The sequence below is a fragment of the Microcaecilia unicolor genome, chromosome 2 (genome assembly GCF_901765095.1).
Source record: "Microcaecilia unicolor chromosome 2, aMicUni1.1, whole genome shotgun sequence".
Classification (NCBI taxonomy): Eukaryota; Metazoa; Chordata; class Amphibia; order Gymnophiona; family Siphonopidae; genus Microcaecilia; species Microcaecilia unicolor.
The window spans coordinates 444,342,741-444,363,575 of record NC_044032.1 but is presented as its reverse complement, the minus strand read 5'-3'; the positions used below and the strand labels follow the sequence as shown (position 1 = coordinate 444,363,575).

General features: G+C 44.4%; 1 protein-coding gene across 1 annotated transcript in view; it reads right to left on the bottom strand.

The window, feature by feature from the left end:
* Nucleotides 1–16,337, bottom strand: part of LOC115462129 (fibroblast growth factor 18-like) — a 141,744-nt gene extending 125,407 nt beyond the window's left edge. The window contains exon 1 of the mRNA XM_030192168.1: nt 16,299–16,337. Within this exon, the coding sequence (XP_030048028.1) occupies nt 16,299–16,330 (32 nt within the window). The 5' untranslated portion in view covers nt 16,331–16,337. The remainder of the gene's footprint in view (nt 1–16,298) is intronic.
* Between the last annotated feature and the right edge of the window lie 4,498 nt (nt 16,338–20,835).

Below are 20,835 nucleotides of genomic sequence, written 5' to 3'. Positions count from 1 at the left end.
AAAATAAATAGTTTTCATACATAATTTTAGCAAGAATTTAAGTCTTTAAATTGGGGATGAGAAATTCCTTAGGAATTAACCTCTCTGTGGAATTATGACATCAGCTGTTGCTCCAACTGTGGTGCAAAGTCAACTGCTATGAAAGCACTGTGGCTTTCTGTTTCAGTTTTCATTAGCTTAAGTCCATGTGTGCAGAAGTTATTTCGCTTATTATATTCTGGCTTGGATACAGTGGGTTTAGCAGAGGGATGCAGATTACAAGCTCTGACAATCCCCAGCAGCCCTCGCTAGTCCACATTCACTCAACCAAACTTGAGTTATCGGTTTCAGTTTTGGCCAAAAGCTTTCAGAGAGTTTTGGTTTCATCACTAAGCAAAATGCCCATGCTCTGCCCATGTTAATATCCCCCTCGCAACTATGTGCTATGCAATTTAAGTGCACTGTTTATAGAATACAGCCTAGCACATATGTGTGTAACTGACAATTTTTGGCACCAATCACACATGTAAGTGCTATTATTCTATATATCTGTGCACGTTATTGGTACCTAAATTTACTACTACTACTACTTCTTATAATTTCTATAGCACTAATAGACATACGCAGCGCTGTACACTTGAACATATAAGAGACAGTCCCTGCTCGAAAGAGCTTACAATCTAACCAAGACAAACAGGACAAATAAGGGATAACGGAATTACTTAAGGTGGGAATGATAAAATAGATGTAAGTACTGTCAAGTGAATAGGTGTCAGGAGTTAAAAGTAGCCTCAAAAAGGTGGGGCTTTTAGTCCAGATCCGAAGACGGCCAGAGCTGGAGCTTAATGTACTGATTCAGGAAGTCAATTCCAGGTATATGGAGCAGCAAGTTAAAAGGACTGGAGTCTGGAGTTGGCAGTGGAGGAGAAGGGTACAGATAAGAGAGTGATTATATTGGAGTCTATGTGTATATTAATCTGTTTGTGCTTTATGAATTTATACTATTTTGCTGACTGTATGGTTACATAATTGATATTGTGGAGCCACTTTAAATGCTTTTAAATAGGCGAATAACAAGTGCTAGTAAATAAATACCCCCACCCCACACACACACACACACACACACACAAGTTTGTTCCCCTTACATCTTTGTTCTTTTTTTTTTTCACTGGTAACAGTGGCAAAATTATGTATGATGAATTAGAATATTCCTGTAAAATAACAAAACTTCTAACGTGAGAAACAAAACATATTCTCGATAAATAAAGGCTCTAATAAGGGCTCCTTTGGCATTACATCATCGAATCCAGGCACACCCGCTGACACATTTATCGTGTACCTTCATGTAATCTTCACACACATGTACAGGCCCTGAAGGGCCAAATTTGATTCCCCAACCGTAGACTAATTTTGTAGTATGGCTGAGAGATGTTTGTTTTCTATAATGCCCACCGCGTTATTAGATTTAACAACTGTATGAAACAAGATACCGAGTTATTATTTAATTAGAAATTTAACACAAACCCAGTAACCTTAAATGCGAGAAGCCTTAACCCTTTGGTTAATGCCAGCTGAGTGATTTGTCACTGATTTACATTGGGCTGTTTAGATATTTTTCAGAAAGCGCTAAAAACAGCTCATGTGAAACCTATTGCTTTAAAAATTATTGTGCTGGGAAGCTTTCAGCCAAAACAGGAGTCTAACAGCAAGAGCTGTGCCTCTAAAGCAGGGGCGTAGCCACAGGTAGGCCTGGGTTCAGGCCCACCCAGACTGGCATGCATCATTGGTGTCGCTGGCAAGGATCTCTGAGGCCTGCCAGCTGAAGACATACTCAGCTCGCTGAACCCCTGGACCATCAGAATATTGCAGCAGACAGCAGTAGGTCTCCCAGTCATTGACACCAGCATTCTAGGTATGCTCAGTTCTCATGCATGCTCAATTGACTGCTGCAGTGTTCTCATGGCCCAGTGAGGTAAAGATATCTTCAGCTGGAGAACCTTGGGGATCAATGCCACCTAAGGTATTCAATTTTTAAGTTTAGGGAGGGAGGTAGAACAAAAAACAGAAGTAGCAGAATTCATTGATTTTTCTCATATTGCTATGGAATTACATTATAATGAGTTCCACCTGTACACAAAAACTGCTGAATAGCTGTCCGTATGGAGTGACAGCCTAGGCTCCCTGGGTGCAGAGAGTTGAATTTGCAACGTGCAGTGCCTGCCTCTCGAAAATATGAAACCAATGACTCAGGGGCGGACTGAGAGTGGTCTGGGCCCCCGGGCACTGAGGGTGGTCTGGGCTCCCCCGCCCGGCCGCTGCCCGATATCCCCCCTAACTGCCGCAGCCAACGCCCCTGCTGCCTCGGTCCTGCCTGAAGGGTGGTCTAATGGTGTGGGGGGGGGGGGTAGCATATTCTTTCGTGCCCACTGCGCTGCCGCTATTCTCCCACCTACCAGCATGTTTTCAAAATGGTGGCAAGACTTCCTGCAGTAGTCTTGCGAGCGAGACTTCCACAGGGAGTCTCAGCTGCCATTTTAAAAATACGGTGGTGTGGGGCAGGGGGAATAGCGGCAGCACAATGGGCAGGAAATAACATGTCCCTCCCTCCCCCGCAGAGGCCACTAGATCACCAGTGGTACGCCTTTAAAAGTAGGACTGGGGAGAGCTGTAGTGTGCGGCAGGCATCCAGGCAGAGCCTCTGGGCCCCCTAGAGCCTCTGGGCCCTCAAGCACTGCCAAGTTGACGGAATGGTCAGTCTGCCCCTGCAATGACTGGCCTACAATGGTGTAAGAGGGGAGAGCAGTGCATGGACATGCTTAGGAAGCACAGACAACATCCCTTCTGGATGTGTTCAGGAAAGGGAAAGGACCTCAGCTGGAGAGGGAGGGAAAGGGACTGGGAGAGACAGAAAAGGGAGACGATAAAATCTATGCCATCTGAAACATAAAGTGCAATATGAGAGGGGTAATTGTATGACAAGGGACATATTTCATGCAGCCATAAATTCACCAGAATCCTTCACAGCAGAGCAGTTCAATTCACACCTAACTCATCCCACAAAACCATTAAATTACAAATTTCAGACTATCAGATAATGAGGACACCACACTTTCTCTGCCAGCGTGTGCACCTCTCAGCAATATAATCATAGATCCAATTTTGTTTAAAGTATTGCTTAGTAAACTATGTCCATTTAAAGCAAAATTCAGGATAACTAGTGTTTCTACAGTTTTCAAAAACTCCAAGTATGGAGTTCAGCAAAATTGTATGGCCAAAACAATCCAGGCAATTGTATTCCATCCACATCGCCGACATGAATTTATGATTCGATCATATCTGCTTCAAGGCGTCAAGTCCACTTCATTAACATTCACCAAATTCTATTCGAAAAAGAAAAAGATGGCCAAGGCAAACAAAACTTTATCAGCATCTTTATACTCCATCACCCTCCATCATGCAGTAGCCAACAGCCAATAACCAAACAGTCATTCAAACTGATGTCAGACAACCATCATCCACTCTGTCTATGTATTCAGACCAATGGGTTCAACTGAATTCAATGAAAAATAAATCCAAAACTGTTCACAATAGTTCAATAAACATTCTTGATCACTGCTTTGCCTGATTTTTTACTCTCCACTGCAAGTCCATAAACTGATGGTTATATTCAATACAATGCACCATAGTAGGTGCTGAGAAGTTTACAGTCTCAAATTGGGTCTGACGTTCATTTAATCACATTTGACTTGCTCATTTAATATGTCCCATGTACAGATGGTTGCACATATACCACAAATGCACATTCACAATTAGTATGGCCAACACTACATGATCATCTTGAGGGTATCTCCATATACTTCACCTTCCACCATGGAAGTACACCAATTATACTTACTCCAAGCAAAGTGTCATAAGAACATAAGAATAGCCATACTGGTTCAGACCAATGGTCCATCTAGCCCAGTATCCTGCTTCCAGCAGTGGCCAATCCAGGTTACAAGTACTTGACAGAAACCCAAATAGTAGCAACATTCCATTCTACCAATCCTAGGGCAAGCAGTGGCTTCCCCCCTGTCCATCTCAATAACAAACTATGAACTTTTTCTCCAGGAACTTGTCCATATTTTAAACCCAGATACGTTAACTGGTGTTACCACATCCTCTGGCAATAAATTTCAGAGCTTAACTATTCTTTGAGTGAAAAATATTTCCTCCTATTTGTTTTAAAAGTTTATCCATGCAATTTCATTGAGTGTCCCCTGATTTTTGTACTTTTGAAAGAGTGAAAACCTATTCACCTCCACCCGCTCCACACCACTCAGGATTTTGTAGACCTCAATCATATCCTCAGCCGACTCTTTTCCAAGCTGAAGAGGCCTAACATCTTTAGCCTTTCCTCATCTTTATTATTCAATAACCAATTTCACTGTGCATAGGCTTGAGTACATACTGCTTCTAATATGGTGATATTCTCTATATAAGAATCTACCGTCTGCAATTTAAAATGTCCTCAGGATAAACACACTCTCTGAAATTGCAAATATTGGCTTATAGGTAAGCTGGCCCAAAGTCTCCAAGGATGAAAGCTTTGAAATCTCAAATAATATTCCACATCCTTCCATTACAAGGCAGTCTGAACACCCACTCCCTTTTTGGTAATTAAATTATCTCCAAAATTCTATCAATTCTTGATTGCATGACGTGGAGGGGCATTTTCAAAAGAAATGTCCAAGTTGGGATTTGGACGTCTTTGTAAAATGTCCAAATCCGGGGGCGGGGAAACCGTATTTTTGAAAAAAGATGGACATCCATCTTTCGTTTCGAAAATACCAAGGACGTCCTTGGAGATGGACGTCCTTAGACATGGATGTTTCTCACTTTCGGCAATTTTCGAAACCAAAGACGTCCATGTCAAAAACATCCAAATGCAAGCCATTTGGACGTGGGAGGAGCCAGTATTTGTAGTGCACTGGTCCCCCTGACATGCCAGGACACCAACCAGACACCCTAGGGGGCACTGCAGTGGACTTCATAAATTGCTCTGAGGTACATAACTCCCTTACTGTGTGTGCTGAGCCCCCCCAAACCCCACTAACCCCCAACTGCACACCACTACCATAGCCCTTACGGGTGAAGGGGGGCACCTAGTGTAGATGTGGGTACATTGGGTTTGTGGTGGGTTTTGGAGGGCTCGCTGTTTCCTCCACAAACGTAACAGGTAGGGGGGTATGGGCCTGGGTCCGCCTGTCTGAAGTGCACTGCACCCACTAAAACTGCTCCAGGGAACTGCATGCGCTGTCATGGACCTGAGTATGACATCTGAGGCTGGTATAGAGGCTGGCACAAAATATTTTTAAAGATATTTTTCGAGGGTGGGAGGGGGTTAGTGACCACTGGGGGAGTAACGGGAGGAGGACATCCCTGATTCCCTCTGGTGGTCATCTGGTCATTTAGGGCACCTTTCTGTTCCTTATTCATTAAAAAAACACGTCCGGGTGAAAACGTCCAAGTTTTACTTTAGGATGGCCCTCCTTTTTTCGATTATGGCTCAAAGACATCCAAGTGTTAGGCACTCCCAAGCCCCACCTTCACCACGCCTCCAGCACGCCTCCTTGAAATTTGGACGTCCTTGCGACGGACTGCAGTTGGAGACATCCAAAATCGTGTTTCGATTATATCGATTTGGACGTCTCTGGGAGATGGACGTCCATTTTCCGATTTATGTCGAAAGATGGACGTCCATCTTTTTCGAAAATGAGCCTGATAGTGAATTGTAATCCAGTCAACAAATTCCAATAATAACTGTCTTGAAGCAGTCAAAATACAGAAGATATCACTATGATTTTTTTTCCAAAGTAGCACGTTGCCACTAAACAGAACAGTATAATCACCGTTCTTCCAAATTTGCCACATATAAAGTTCCAATATAACAAAAATAATCCCAACGTTATGCCTAGGTACTTATCAAATAACTACACTTCAACCAAGAGACCAGGCTGGTGGATACGGGAGTACTATTAAAGAAGGACTACTCTTTTAAACTATTGTTTGGTAAAGTACTCCTTGAATGATTATTCATTTTTTTAATTTTTGGAGGGCTCTCAGAGTATTAACTCACCCTATAACACGAGAATTTGCCCAACAACTGTGCATCTCGTTGAGTGGTTGAGCATCTCAATCATAGAGCCTCTCCGTGGTTTATTATTCTTTTTTTATTTGAATACGTGTTCCCTTCACGAAAACCACAATAGTGCTCAAACACTTCAAAAAATGTATTAAAAGTAACAGTCCAACAAGTATCTCTCGTGCCACTATCCCTCTTGTAAGGTTTTATTGACTAATTCATAGTTCAGTTATTCAAGAGGCACTGAAAATAATATTTAAATTCACTTATCTTATCGTGAGCTTCCTCAATAATTCTAATAAATCCCCATCCGCTATTTAAGTGGATCCAGTATGGGTTATTTATGGACTGTTTCTTTTTCTCTTGCAGTGGAATTAAGCCATCAAGCATGTGGACATTGTCAATTTTGTAACCAAATGATTCATTGCACTGAGTGGGACCAACCTAATAAACCTGGTAAAAAATACCAACATAGAACAAACACTACATGTGAATCCAAGTGTGTTATTTATGGCATCATTTGCCCTTGCCAGTTGTGGTACGTGGGACGTACCATGAGGCAGTGTAAAGTTAGACTCATTGAGCATAAAAGCAGACTTCACAATAAAGTTATAACAGCTCCAATGGTAGCTCATTGTTTAGAATTTAATCATTCATTCGATCAATTAAGGTGGTTAATTATTGATCAAGTGATTAGCTCCCCTTGAGGGGGTAATATGATCCAGATCCTTACCCGAAAAGAACAATTTTGGATCTTTGAACTTAACACCTTAATGCCTCATGGCTTGAATGATAGTATAGAGTGGAATACAGTCATTTAAGTATAATCAAGCGGATCTTTGTGAGTGAGTCAGATATAATATATACACATTTTTTCAGGTTGAGTTTTGATTACCATTTAGTTTTAGCCTCAATTGAGGAAACGAGTAAATTAGATAACGTCATTTCCTGCCAGGGATCATATAAAACCCTCATAGTAATAGGTAATACTTCTGAAAAGAGAGAAAGACTGATCTTTGTTCCACGTTTCAAACAGTTGTAAACATTTGGAGTTCCTGAGGAAGTTTTCCAACGAAACCCTGCAGTGTCGACTCTTGATGTTTTGAAGACAGCAATACAGCTCAACCGGGGCGTGACGCTTGTGGTGGAATATAATCATTGGAAATAACACATACTGGATCCACTTAAATAGCGGATGGGGATTTATTAGAATTATTGAGGAAGCTCACGATAAGATAAGTGAATTTAAATATTATTTCAGTGCCTCTTGAATATATGAACTATGAATTAGTCAATAAAACCTTACAAGAGAGATAGTGGCACAAGAGATACTTGTTGGGACTGTTACTTTTAATACATTTTTTGAAGTGTTTGAGCACTATTGTGGTTTTCGTGAAGGGAACACGTATTCAAATAAAAAAAGAATAATAAACCACGGAGAGGCTCTATGATTGAGATGCTCAACCACCCAACGAGATGCACAGTTGTTGGGCAAATTCTCGTGTTATAGGGTGAGTTAATACTCTGAGAGCCCTCCAAAAATTAATAAAATGAATAATCATTCAAGGAGTACTTTACCAAACAATAGTTTAATAGTTTAATAGTACTCCCGTATCCACCAGCCTGGTCTCTTGGTTGACATATAAAGTTCCATCAAACCAATAGTAAATTTGTCTCAGTACTAGGATCATGATGAAATTCACAGAGATCCTCCCATCCAGTACAACCTCCTCTAGGACCTGACATATTATAGCTAATGCTGCCTCTTGAGGAGTTTGTGTACAGAAAAAAAACACATAAAAGGGAACCAGCCACATGTCATCAGGCACGTCGCTCAGTTCATCCAAGATTCTCAACATGTGTGCGTGTTTTAAAAAAATATTATACCACTTTAAAATAAATGTCTATGGACACAGCCTGTCACCAAAACTCTTGGTCATCTAGTTGGACCATCCAGCAAGTTATGGGCATTTCCCCGAAAATAAATAACCGTTTTCATTTGTTAATGACATCCAATGACATGGGATATGTATTTGCAAATGACAGCCCATCCCTATAGATTGTATAACAATAGCAACCCCTTTACCTGTTCTACTGATAGCAACATCTTCTTTTCTTCTGCAACTCCATAAGTACCACTTTTTCTTCTTCTGTAATCTCTGCTCTTCATAAATCATTTGCATATCACACAAAACCAGATCACAAAGGAGTATGTCTACTAAAGGGCGTGAAGCCCTAATGTAAGCTTAGAGCACATGAAAATGCTTTCTGCAAAGTGTTAAAGTGATTCGCAGTAAGCAACCTTTTTGTGCACGCTAACAGTGCATTTTTTATATTTTTGTATTCATTTTTGGAGGGGGCATGTCTGGGGCAGAAAATGGGCATGGATGTGCTAGGCAAGTATCATATAGACATTTGCATGCACTAACTGGTTAGCATGTTCATAATGCAGGAGCCCTTATATAAGAGGCAGTAAGTGTTCCCATGTCATTTTTTTCCCAGGTTACGCATGTTAATATGAACATTAGCACATGACCTGAAAAAGAAATACCTGGAAATGCCCTATTTCCTGGGTGCACTGGAAAGTCCCGCATTAGCACACGCTAAACCCATTTCCTAGTGTCCTTTAGTAGACGTAACTCCAAAATGTCATTGTATGTAGGTTCTTGACACTTGGTGGTACCCACAGTGGCGTAGCAAGGGCGGGGCGGTGGGGGCGGTCCGCCCTGGATGCACGCTGCTGGTGGGGTGCAGAGAGCAGCCGCACGCCTGTCGGCTCCGCTGGTTCCCTGCTCCCTCTGCCCCGGAACAGGTTACTTCCTGTTCCGGGGGAGAAGGAGCCAGCGGAGCCGACAGCCGAACAGCTGCTCCCAGCAGCTAAGAATGCACCCGGGGGTGGGGGGTTGATGCGCCGGGGGGGGTGTCATTGCACCAGGGGGGTGTTGTGCTGAACCCTGCGAGGACAGATGCCGCTGCACCCGGGGGTGGGGGGGTGCGCAGCGGCGATCCGCCACGGGTGGCAGCCGACCTAGGAACGCTACTGGGTATCCATTTAGACTTTGGCTTCACTAATGACTCATTACTCTAACTCCTTAAACCTGGAAAAAAAAACTCAAGGGACCTGCTGTATTTAATGTGTTACTGTTAGCTCACACTAATGTAGTGGTGCTTTTTTAGGAAATCTAGCCCTATGTGCCTTTGCAAAAATAAAAAAAAGCTTATAAAAGTTTCCATTAGTCCACAAATTCTCTCATATATGCAGATGTATATGTATGTGCATACTCTGTGTATATGCTTGTGATATTTTGCAAAATATGTGCATACTGTACATTGCAACTTTGTCCCTGCTCCATCCAAACTACACCTTCTGAAACACCTATGATTGAGGTCTACAAAATCCTGAGTGGTGTAGAACGAGTAGAAGTAAATTGATTTTTTATTCATTCCAAAAATACAAAGACTAGGGGACACTCGAGGAAGTTACATGGAAATACTTTTAAAACAAATAGGAGGAAATATTTTTTCAGTCAACGAATAGATAAGCTCTGGAACTCTTTGTCGGAGGATGTGGTAAGAGCGGTTAGTGTAGCTGGGTTTAAAAAAGGTTTGAACAAATTCCTAGAGGAAAAGTCCATAGTCTGCTATTGAGACAGACATGGGAAGCAACTGCTTGCCCTGGGATTTGTAGTATCGAGTGTTGCCACAATTTCGGTTTCTGCCGGGTACTTGCGACCTAGTTTGATCACTGTTTGGAAAACAGGATACTGGGCCACATGGACCATTAGACTGACCCAGTATGGCTACTCTTTTCTTCTTATGTTCACATATCTAAATATACACCATCAAACAAATCTTTTTCAAAGACAGGGAAACAGTAGAATTACAGGACATGAATTAAGGGTGCAGGGAGATAGACTTAGGAGTAACATCAGAAAGTATTTCTTTATAGAGAGGATGGTGGCAGGGCCGGTCAAACCCAGTAAGCGGGGTAAGTACCGCAGGGGGGGCACCTGCCTTCAAGGGTACCGCTGCGGCACTGCGGCGCCATACCGCGCTGCCCTTGGGGGATTAAATCTTTTATTTATCTCTGTCCCAGCGGCCGTGTCATTTCAAAGCCCTGCCTGTCTCTAGCCTTCCCTCCCTTCGTGAGTTCGTTCCCACAGAGTCCCACCTTCTGACATCATTTCCTCGAGGGCGGGACTCTAAGGGAATGAACTCACGAAGGGAGGGAAGGTTAGAGACGGGCAGGGCTTTGAAATGATGCAGCCGCTGGGACGGAGGTAAATTAAAAAAGACTTAAACCACGCAGGGTGGCAAGAAGAAAAAGGAGGATGTTGGAAGGAGAAGAGGGCAGGCAGGTGGCCATAAAAGGGAGGGGGATGGGGCGAAGGAGAATCGCTGGACAGGGGCAGGGTGGGAGAAGAGAGAAAGGAGATGCTGGAGGGGGCGCCAACTGATAGTCTGCAGGGGGCACTAGAGACCCTAGGACCGGCCCTGGATGGTGGCTGCCCGGAATAAACTACCACTACTACTAATCATTTCTATAGTGCTACTAGATGTATGCAGCACTGTAGGCATTATCTGCCAGATTCTATATATCGCACCTAGTGTTCTGTGGGGAAATCCAAGCGTAATCTTTAACATGTGTAACATAATTGGCTTAACAAGACAATCAGCATTTTTAACAGCACTTAACAAGCAATAATGAGCACTAATTGGCAATATATACAATTTGCGCGCACAACTCACTAAGCGTATTCTGTAACATATGGAGGGGCATAATCGAAAGGGATGCCCAAGTTTTGTTGAGGATGTCCTGGCAAAATGTCCCGATGGAAGGGCGGGGAAACCTGTATTATCGAAACAAGATAGACGTCCATCTTTCGTTTCAATAATACGGTCGGGGATGCCCAAATCGCAAAATTTAGGTCGTCCTTAGAGATGGTCGTCCCTAGACTTGGTCGTTTCTGATTTTCAGCAATAATGGAAACCAAGGACGCCCATCTCAGAAACGACCAAATGCAAACCATTTGGTCGTGGGAGGAGCCAGCATTTCTAATGCACTGTTCCCCCTGACATGCCAGGACACCAACCGGTCACCCTTGGGGGCTTTGCAGTGGACTTCACAAAATGCTCCCAGGTGCATAGCTTCCTTGGGTGCTGAGCCCCCCCCCCCCCCCAAAACCCACTACCCACAACTGTACACCACTACCATAGCCCTTATGGGTGAAGGGGACACCTAGATGTGGGTACAGTGGGTTTCTGCTGGGTTTTGGAGGGCTTGCTGTTTCCTCCACAAAGATAACAGGTAGGAAGGGGATGGTCCTGGGTCCGCCTGTCTGAAGTGCACTGCACCCACTAAAACTGCTCCAGGGACCTGTATACTGCTGCGATGGACCTGAGTATGACATCTGAGGCTGGCATAGAGGCTGGCAATCAATATTTTTAAAGATGTCTTTTGTGGGTGGGAGGGGGTTAGTGACTACTGGGGGAGTAAGGGGAGGTCATCCCCGATTCTCTCCAGTGGTCATCTGGTCATTTTGGCCAACTTTTTGTGCCTTGGTCGTTAGAAAAACAGTCATCAAAGTGCTCATCAGGGATGCCCTTTTTTTTCCATTATGGGTCGAGGACGTCCATGTGTTAGGCACGCCCAAGTCCCGCCTTCACTATGCCTCCGATACGCCCCCTTGAACTTTGGCCGTCCCTGTGAGAAGGACCCAATCTTCTGATTTGTGTCGAAAGATGGGCATCCTTCTCTTTCGAAAATGAGCCTGATAGCGCCTAAATTCTAATGTGCAGAGCCAAAAAAGGATGTGATTATGGGCAGGGAAATGGGCATTTTGTGGGCATTCCAAAATTTATGCACACTTATAGAATACGCCCCTCTGCGTCTAAATCTACATGCCAGTATTTGCACCACATTTCTCTTGGTGTAAATAGATGCGCATAGTTTTAAGCACTGAGATATCAACTAAGTGTATTCTGTATACTGTGCCTAAATCTAGGTGCTGCTTATAGAATATGCCTAGGTGGAAATTTGTTCTGTGAGGATTTTTCGACTCCTCCCTCTCCTTCTCTGCACATATTCAGCAGACTGCTAAAACATGTCGTTTCTTTCTCTATAATATCAGCAAAATTCGCCCTTTCCTTTCTGAGCACACTACCAGAAGTCCACACTCTTATCACCTCTCGCTTAGACTATTGTAACTTGCTTCTCACAGGTCTCCCACTTAGCCATATCTCTCCTCTTCAATCTGTTCAACATTCTGCTGCACGACTAATATTCCGCCAGTGTCGTTATGCTCATATTAGCCCTCTCCTCAAGTCACTTCACTGGCTTCCTATCCGTTTCCGCATACAGTTCAAACTCCTCTTATTGACCTATAAGTGCATTCACTCTGCAGCTCCTCAGTACCTCTCCACTCTCATCTCTCCCTACATTCCTCCCCGGGAACTCCGTTCACTGGGTAAATCTCTCTTATCTGCACCCTTCTCCTCCACTGTTAACTCCAGACTCCGTTCCTTTTATCTTGCTGCACCATATGCCAGGAATAGACTTCCTGAGCCGGTCCGTCAAGCTCCATCTCTGGCCGTCTTCAAATCTAAGCTAAAAGCCCACCTTTTTTATGCTGCTTTTATTTATTTATTTATTTAGTACATTTGTACCCCGCGCTTTCCCACACACTGCAGGCTCAATGTGGCTTACATAGTAAATAATTACAATTACAATCACAAAGTCTTTAAGGAGAATATTATAAGCTGTAGTAAATGTAGTGAGAGTGGGGTTTTGAGGACTAAGTGAATTGAACATGTCTGGGCAAACAAAGGTAGGATAGCAAAAGGAAAAGGGGTTGGGAGGGGTGAAGAGATGGAGGACGGAGAGGAAAAGATAAAGGGCAAAGGATGGATAGGAAAAAGATAAGGGGATAAGGAGATTGGGAAATATAGTCTAAGGTATAATGATCATCAGGACAGAGATAAGGAGGGAGAGTTTAAAGTTAAGTAGGGTCAGGCGGGTAAGCTGTCTTGAAGAGATGGGTCAACTCCTAACCCTTATTTACATGTTTAGAACCCTTATTTTATCATCCTCACTTTAATATTCCCTTATCTCTTGTTCAGTGGCATTCCTAGGGGGGGGGCGGTGGGTGCGGTCCGCCCCGGGTGCACGCCGCTGGGGGGGTGCCGCGCACGCCTGTCCTTCGTTAGTTCCTGTTCCGGGGCAGAGGGAGCATTGAACGAACGAAGGACAGGCGTGCACGGCACCCCCCCCAGCGGCGTGCACCCAGGGGGGGTTCTTTCGCGGGGTGGGTGTCCTTTCGCCAGGGGGGGGTTGCGCTGTATCCGTGGGGGGCGCTGCACCCAGGGAGCAGGGCACATTGGTGATCTGCCCCGGGTGTCAGCCTCCCTAGGAATGCCACTGCTCTTGTTTGTCCTGTTTGTCTGTCCTAATTAGATTGTAAGCTCTGTTGAGCAGGGACTGTCTCTTCCTGTTCGTGTACAGCGCTGCATACGTCTAGTAGCGCTTTAGAAATGATAAGTAGTAGTAGTAGTAGGTGTCATATATAGAATGTAGCCCTATATGCAGGTACGTTTTCTGTCCCTAGAGGACTCACAATCTAAGGGGTTCTTTTACCTAGCTGTGGGGAAAAGGGCCCTGTGCTAGCAGCGGGGGGGGGGGGGGCATTTCTCCCATGCGCCAGGGTCCTTTTTACCACAACGGGTAAAAAAGCCCCCAGACACACATAGTCAAGTGGTAAGAGAACTCTTACCACATGGCCATGTGGCGGGGAATCCTTACCGCCACCCATTGAGGTGGCGATAAGGGCTCCCGCGCTAGCCTAACAATAACCGGGTAGCATGCACCAATTGCCAATTACTGCCAGGTTATCTCTGTACAAGCCATTTCTGGGGGTTTTCTTTTTCCCCCGGGAATGGCGTGCGCTCGGGGGTGGGACTACCACGGCAGCCACATTGGGCTGGCGGTAGTCCCGGAAGGGTGAGCAGTAATCCCATGTTGGGCTTACCGCTGCTCTATAAAAGGACCCCTAAGTTTTTGCACCTGGGGCAATGGAGGGTTAAGTGAGTTGCCCAAGGTCACAAGAAGCTGCAGTGGGAATTAAACCCAGGCTACCAGGGTCAAAGCCTGCCGTACTAACCATTAGGCTACTCCTCCGCTCCAGGAAGAGCTGGTGGGGACAAAAACAGGGATGGAATTCAAAACATGTGTGGAATAAATACCAAGAATACCTACTGAAAGAGGATGGAATCAAAGCAGAACTTAAATGATCTTCACACTTTTAACAGGGCATAATGGGGTGTAAACTGCACAGTGCCACAGATACAAACCTGGCTGCTTTGTTCAGTGGAGCGGATAAACCCTACAGGTCTTTATCTGCTTTCATTCACTATGGGGCCCTTTTATGAAGTGGTGGTAAGCCCAATGTAGGCTTATTGCTCGCTAAAAAGGAAGTACCGCTGGGCTACCACAGCAGCCCCAGCAAACAAACAGGAGGAACCTCTACATATACAGTACAAGGGTAAAAAAGTAGAGGCTGGCCAAAGGACAAACCAGCACAGAACATGGTGCTTTAAGAGATGCTTTATTCGCTGCTTGGACACCAAGGATCCGTGTTTCGGCGTTTAGAAATGCCTGCCTCAGGGGTCACAATATAATTCAGCATATGCCAACTCTCCTGAGCAGTGCTGGTTTGTCAGCATTTTCTCCGAGCTGATTGCCTTGTTACTTCGTTGTTTTTTTTTTTTTTTGTTTTGTTTCTTTTTCTGAATAAAGCAACTCAAGTACCATCTTCTGTGCTGGATTTTCCTTCGACCAGCCTCTACTTTTTTACCCTTCTACCACAGCAGCCCAGCAGTAGTTCCCTCCCCCAGCATGCACCATTTCTAGCGCCGCAAAAATATTTCAAATTTTGTAGCACTGGTGTGTACCTGCAGGTAATCAGGCAGTGCCACATGCTGCCTGGTTAGCGCGGCAGCCCTTACTGACACCTCAATGGGTGGCGGTAAGTGCTCCCCCCGAAATGGCCACACGGCAAGCGGTTCACTGGCCGTACGGTCATTTCTTTAAGAAAAGGGAAACCTTCCTTTTACCCGCTGTGGTAAAAGGGGGCCTCGGCACGCATCAAAAACACACGCCAACGCAGGCCCCTCTTTTGTCGCAGCTTCATTAAAGGACCCTATGTTACTATTTTGTCAGCACATCTTCTTATAATGGGCATATTTGGCCCAACGATTTTATGCATTATAAAATTAAGCCTATGCCTGTCATCCTCCTTTTGGTCTTACTTAAAAGCTTCCATAAAGGATATGCTGCTTTGGTTAAAGCTCCCACAGGATGCTTTCAAGAGGCATCCTCTGAACAGAAGCTATTGAGAAAACCCGCTTGTGTGTTGTTTTTCACAGTACAATTGATTGCGTTTATTATTTTATAACACTGTATGATGCAAACATGGGCAGATAAGATTGGAAATTGTATCCTTGCCTGCTGCAGGTCCAGGCAAAGCTGAAAGAAACTTTCTGAAGTGGACTGCGCAGCAGCCCAGCGCTTGTGAGGGGAAACTAGGGCTGGGTTGTCTTTGCAAAGACATAGGAAATGTCAATGATATATCCTATGTACTATGGCTGCATGTCATTACCAAAGGAAAATGAGCAAAAAAAATGATGCTGTATTTCATGCTTTTATCGTTTGCCAAGTAGTGCACAGCCTTTGGAAAGAGAGTGCACTATGTGGAAAAGTGGCAAACTATTTCTTGGGTAGTGGAACTTCCATGCATGCCGCAAACTAGTTTACCTATGCGCGCCCTATCGCGAAAATAGTACGCCCTTCTTTCCATACACTATTTCCAAAGAGCGTGTACTATTATGGGCAAATGAGCAAAGGCGTTGAATACCAATAAATTGCCGTAAATGCCAAGAAATGAACATTTTCTGGCTGCCCATCCTTAGGGGACATCTACAAAAAACCCCAACCCTCCCGAGTACAGAGCGCAAGGAGGTTTCTCCGCGATGCGAGCTTCTGTGTCGCGCCAGGTGACAGTGTAACTGCTACCCGTTTTCCATCCCGATTTTCTCTTCCTTCCTTCCTGCTCCCCCCGAAGAAATAATCATGCACTGTTGGGCAAACACCGATCGCTGGTTGCTCGTTATTACGTCTAACAACAGAAGGTAGAATACTCACAGGCACAGGATGCGGGACAGAGGTAGAGGCATCGTGACTGTGACCCTGCGTTCGAACACAGGCTTCGCGCTGTGTCAGCCCCCGGCGCGGTGTCTCCCATGGGCTTCAGGGGCCGGATGGCTGTGAGCTCTCGGTCTCTGGCCCCGGCAGCACCTGGCAGAGCTCCTCCACCCGTGCCATCGGGGAGGCAGGGGCTGCTGAGGGTGGCCCAGGTAAGGCTGACGTTGGAGCAGGAAGTTCAGCCGGCCTTATCTGTAGCTCCTGGCAGTCCCGAATTAGTCCCCTGGCTGTGTGTCCTTCCTGGAGTGTCTGACCTCCGGGCAGATCGCAATCAGGTGTGTGCCGGTCCCAAACCTGCCTTTAGGGATATTCCCTGCACAGGAATGAGCGACACGCCGAAGACGAAATGCAAAATACAGATGACTTCAAATCCCCCGCAGCAACCTGTTTCTTTTCCAGGAAGAAAAAAAACAAAATAAGTTCTTGCTGCTATTCCCAGTCTTTATTTTTCCCCAGTGCGCTTGAAGCTGCCGCTTCTTGGCATCTCTTGTGGTTTACGGTTCAGATCTGTCCCCCCTCTGCTTGGATTGCTAGATATGACTGGCAATCCTTCCTGAAAATCCCGGCTTTAATGACAGCCCCGCGGGGACTGGGGAATGAAGCAAGGATTTGCTTGGCGATCCGGTCGGGGTGAACATGGAAGGAAAAAAAAGTGGTCTTAGATATTGGAGGCAAACGGCAGCTCCGATGCTCCCTCTGCCCCGCAGTGAAGGGAAAAGGGAATGAGTTCTGGCTTGGGAGAAGCCTGGCTGAAGTTTTGCAGTGGGAGGGTCGCTCTGTTGCCCTGCCAGGCTGCACCGATTTCCACCTATGATAAGACTTCTCTTCCTCAGCTCTTCACAAACTTTCAGCAACATTCTTTCCCTTTTTTTTTTGGCAAATGGACCAAAAGAAGAAGGAGGGGAGCGAGGCTGCGGGGGGGGGGGGGGGGGGGGGGGGGGGGGTTCCGCCGTTCTGTCCCTCCTGGCTACTTTGATTTTTAACTTTTAGGGGTGGGTGTGGAAATACTGAATGTGACATTAGTAAAACATAGCGTACAGGTGCACTGCTCTAAGGTGTGCAATTTTTTGGTTCTAAGCCATAGACTAGGTTCCCTGGGAAAACAGATTTTTAAGCAAGCAGAGTAGGAATGGAGTGGAGACACAAGGGTTGCTGGAATGTAAAACCTTTTTTTTTTTCGCTTTATTCCTTATAAATAGGTATATCTATATGTACAAAGATGTGTGTATAGATTTGAATGTCCGTACACATGTAAATGCATATACCATCGTATATCTCCAGAAGGTGAGCTCCTATCTGTATCTGTAGCGTAGAAGGATTGTGGATCATAAGTTTCTTGTGAATGCATATGTATGTAGAACGGTATATTTTCCGACGTGTAAAAGTGTAATAGGTACACTGATAAGACTCATTTGTGCTTATATGAGAAGAAATCTTTGTGTATATATTTTTAGTTAAGAAAATATAAATTCTGAATGTGGAAGATTGTGTTGAGGGCATCCTAGAAAAACCTTCAGCCTTTGCACCCTCATAACTTTCAGGCTTTTAAACCTTCCCTCACCCCAGATTTTGATTATTAAACTCAACAAATAAACCATCCCAGAGAAACGCGGTCAAAACATAATTGGACTTAATACTTTCAAATATTAAGGTTAGGGCTCTTCAGCTTGGAAAATAGATGGCTGAGGGGGGATATGATTGAGGTCTACAAAATCCTGAGTGGAGTAGAAATGAATTGATTTTTTACGATTTCAAAAAGCACAGAGACTAGGGGACACTCAATGAGGTTATATGGAAATACTTTTAAAACAAATAGGAGAAACAATTTTTTTCACTAGAAGAATAATTAAGTTCTGGAACTCGCTACCCGAGGATATGGGCTAGTGAATCTGGGTTTAAAAAAGGTTTGGACAAGTTCCTGGAGGAAAAGCCCATAGTCTGCTATAGAGATGGACATGGGGTAAGCCACTGCTTGCCCTGGGATTAGTAGCATGGGATCTTGCTACTATTTGGGTTTCTGCCTAAATTGGCCACTGTTGGAAACAGAATACCGGGCTAGATGAACCATTGGTTTGACCCAGTATAGCTATTCTTATGTTCTTATAGAGATAGATACAATTTCTGCCTTCCCTGCTGAGGGATCTGCGTTTGTGTGAATGTCAGGCTCTAATGTTTTAGTTTAAGTACAGTCGCTCTTTGTGTCCTCGTACATAATGCCACAGCTGGATAATGGTTAAAGGCAGCTCTAGTCATACTTGTGTAAAGCTGTATCCTGTTCATAGGTATAGAAAAAAGGAAAACTGGGTTCAGGCACAGCTTCAGTTGCTGACTCTGGGGCAGAACACTTTGGGATCCTTTCACTAACATGTGCTGCAGATTTAGCACACGGTAATGGATTATTGTACATTAAGTGCCATGCAGCCCACAGCTAGTGCATGCTAAATCCGTTAGGGCTCAATATTCATCCAACCTGCATCTAGAAAGAAGGCTGAGATGAACAGATGTCAGTAAAATTATTTGTTGCTCAGAACTGTAGGAGAGGCTGTACAGGAAACTAATTAAAGTGAAATTAACATCGATGGGTCAGTTTACTAATGTGCGCTAAGCAGTAAGGGGCCCTTTTACTAAGACATGTCCAAAAGTGGTCTGTGCAGTTGCAGGCACATGTTTTGGACGCACGCTGGTCCATTTCCTGAGCGCACCTGGAAAAAATGGATTTTTTAAAAATTGTGCCGGAAAATGGACATGCGGCAAAATGAAAACCAGTGTGCGTCCATTTTCGGCCTGAGACCTTAACGCCACCCACTGGCTTAGTGGTAAGGTCTCACATGCTAACCGGGCGGTAAGCATCCAGTGCATGCCAACTGCTGATTACCAGCAGGTAAGCGCCCCACGTGTTTTGGGTGCGTGCCAAAAATGGAATTACTGCCCGGGGCATGCAGTAGCCGGGTGGTACTGCCAATTTTGATGCACATTGGACGTGTGTTCTTACCTACGCACCTTAGAAAAAGGGCCCCTAAGAAGCCCATGCCAACTGCATAGCGTATTGCGGGTGGGAACTGAGAGGGTTATGGCAGTCAGTAAATGGTACTTACCGCATGCTGTCACGTGTGCAATTACTGTGGGTGCAGTTACCACCTCCCTCAAGAGGAGGGATTCAGTTTATTCACATGGATGCACTTAACATATGCTGATGAACATTTTTGCGCAGTAACTGCAAGGGACATAGACCGTTATTAAATGGACTTGGGGAAAATCCACTATTTCTGGGATAAGCAGTATAAAATGTTTTGTACTTTTTTGGGATCTTGCCAGGTATTTGTGACTTGGATTGGCCACTGTTGAAAACAGGATGCTGGGCTCGATGGACCTTTGGTCTGTCCCAGTATGGCAATACTTATGTACTTATGACTTGCCACCAACAGTTAGTACGTACCACACATTTTACTTCTGTTAAAGTGCAGTAAATGCAAAAAATGATCACACTTTAATAAACAGAGCCCTTAGTTATTTTTAGGTCCACTCTGCTCTGAGCCATCAAATCTTATTATTACACTATGCAGGAGCCTCCATATTGGATGTATACGTGGTCAGTCTGGTGATGCAGGATCCTTGTAAGAAAGGCAGAGAAATCGCATTAAGTATGCTCTGATCATGATGTAAGTGCACTCTAAAGGCAAGACACTACAGATGCTTGACCACTCTTCTGTCTAAACACTGCCTGATTTGCATACTCTCTGAAACATTTATTCACCTTGGCTCCATGGAGATCAATGGGGAAAAAAGTCAAGCATTGTCAGGCCCACCCAATACAGCAGTATCAAAAACTGACATTACAATTGCACCTCACTTTTGGGAGCACAACTGTTAAAGAAATGAAAGAAGAAAAAAAAAAGAAACATGCAGCGCATAATATTTAAAAACAGTGTTAATTTGTCACGACAAAGAGTGGGACTAATTAAACTCCTTCTAAAATGAGACTTACAATGATTACTAGAGGTATGCAGACACACTTTTTAAATTTTCTTTTCTTTTTTCCCTTTTTAGATTTTGACATTTTTTTCTATATCATTTAAAAAATATTTTTATTTTATTTTAGTGTTTGTTTTGTTCATGATTTTAACCAGAAGCACACCCTAAAAAGTGGTAGCCAAACTTACCCTGTCCTGTCAATTAAATCCACCCTCAACCTTTTTAAAAAGCCCTTCCCCCTCCCCTAGGCTTGCCTTCTCTGTCCCCTTACAGCTTATCCAAGCATTGAGGTCTAAATGGAGGCGTGATCCGTAGTCATTCCTGCCCCACCAGCACCCTACTGCACAATGACACCAACTGACCTGAAGCCAGTGCAACTTTCAATTAGGGAAAGAGAAGAACAGGAGCAAAAGGATCACTCCTGTCCTCTTTGTATACCAGGGCTCAGGTAAACTGCAAGAGGGATGAAGGGGGAAGATGGAAAGCAAGCCCAATGGGACTTCTT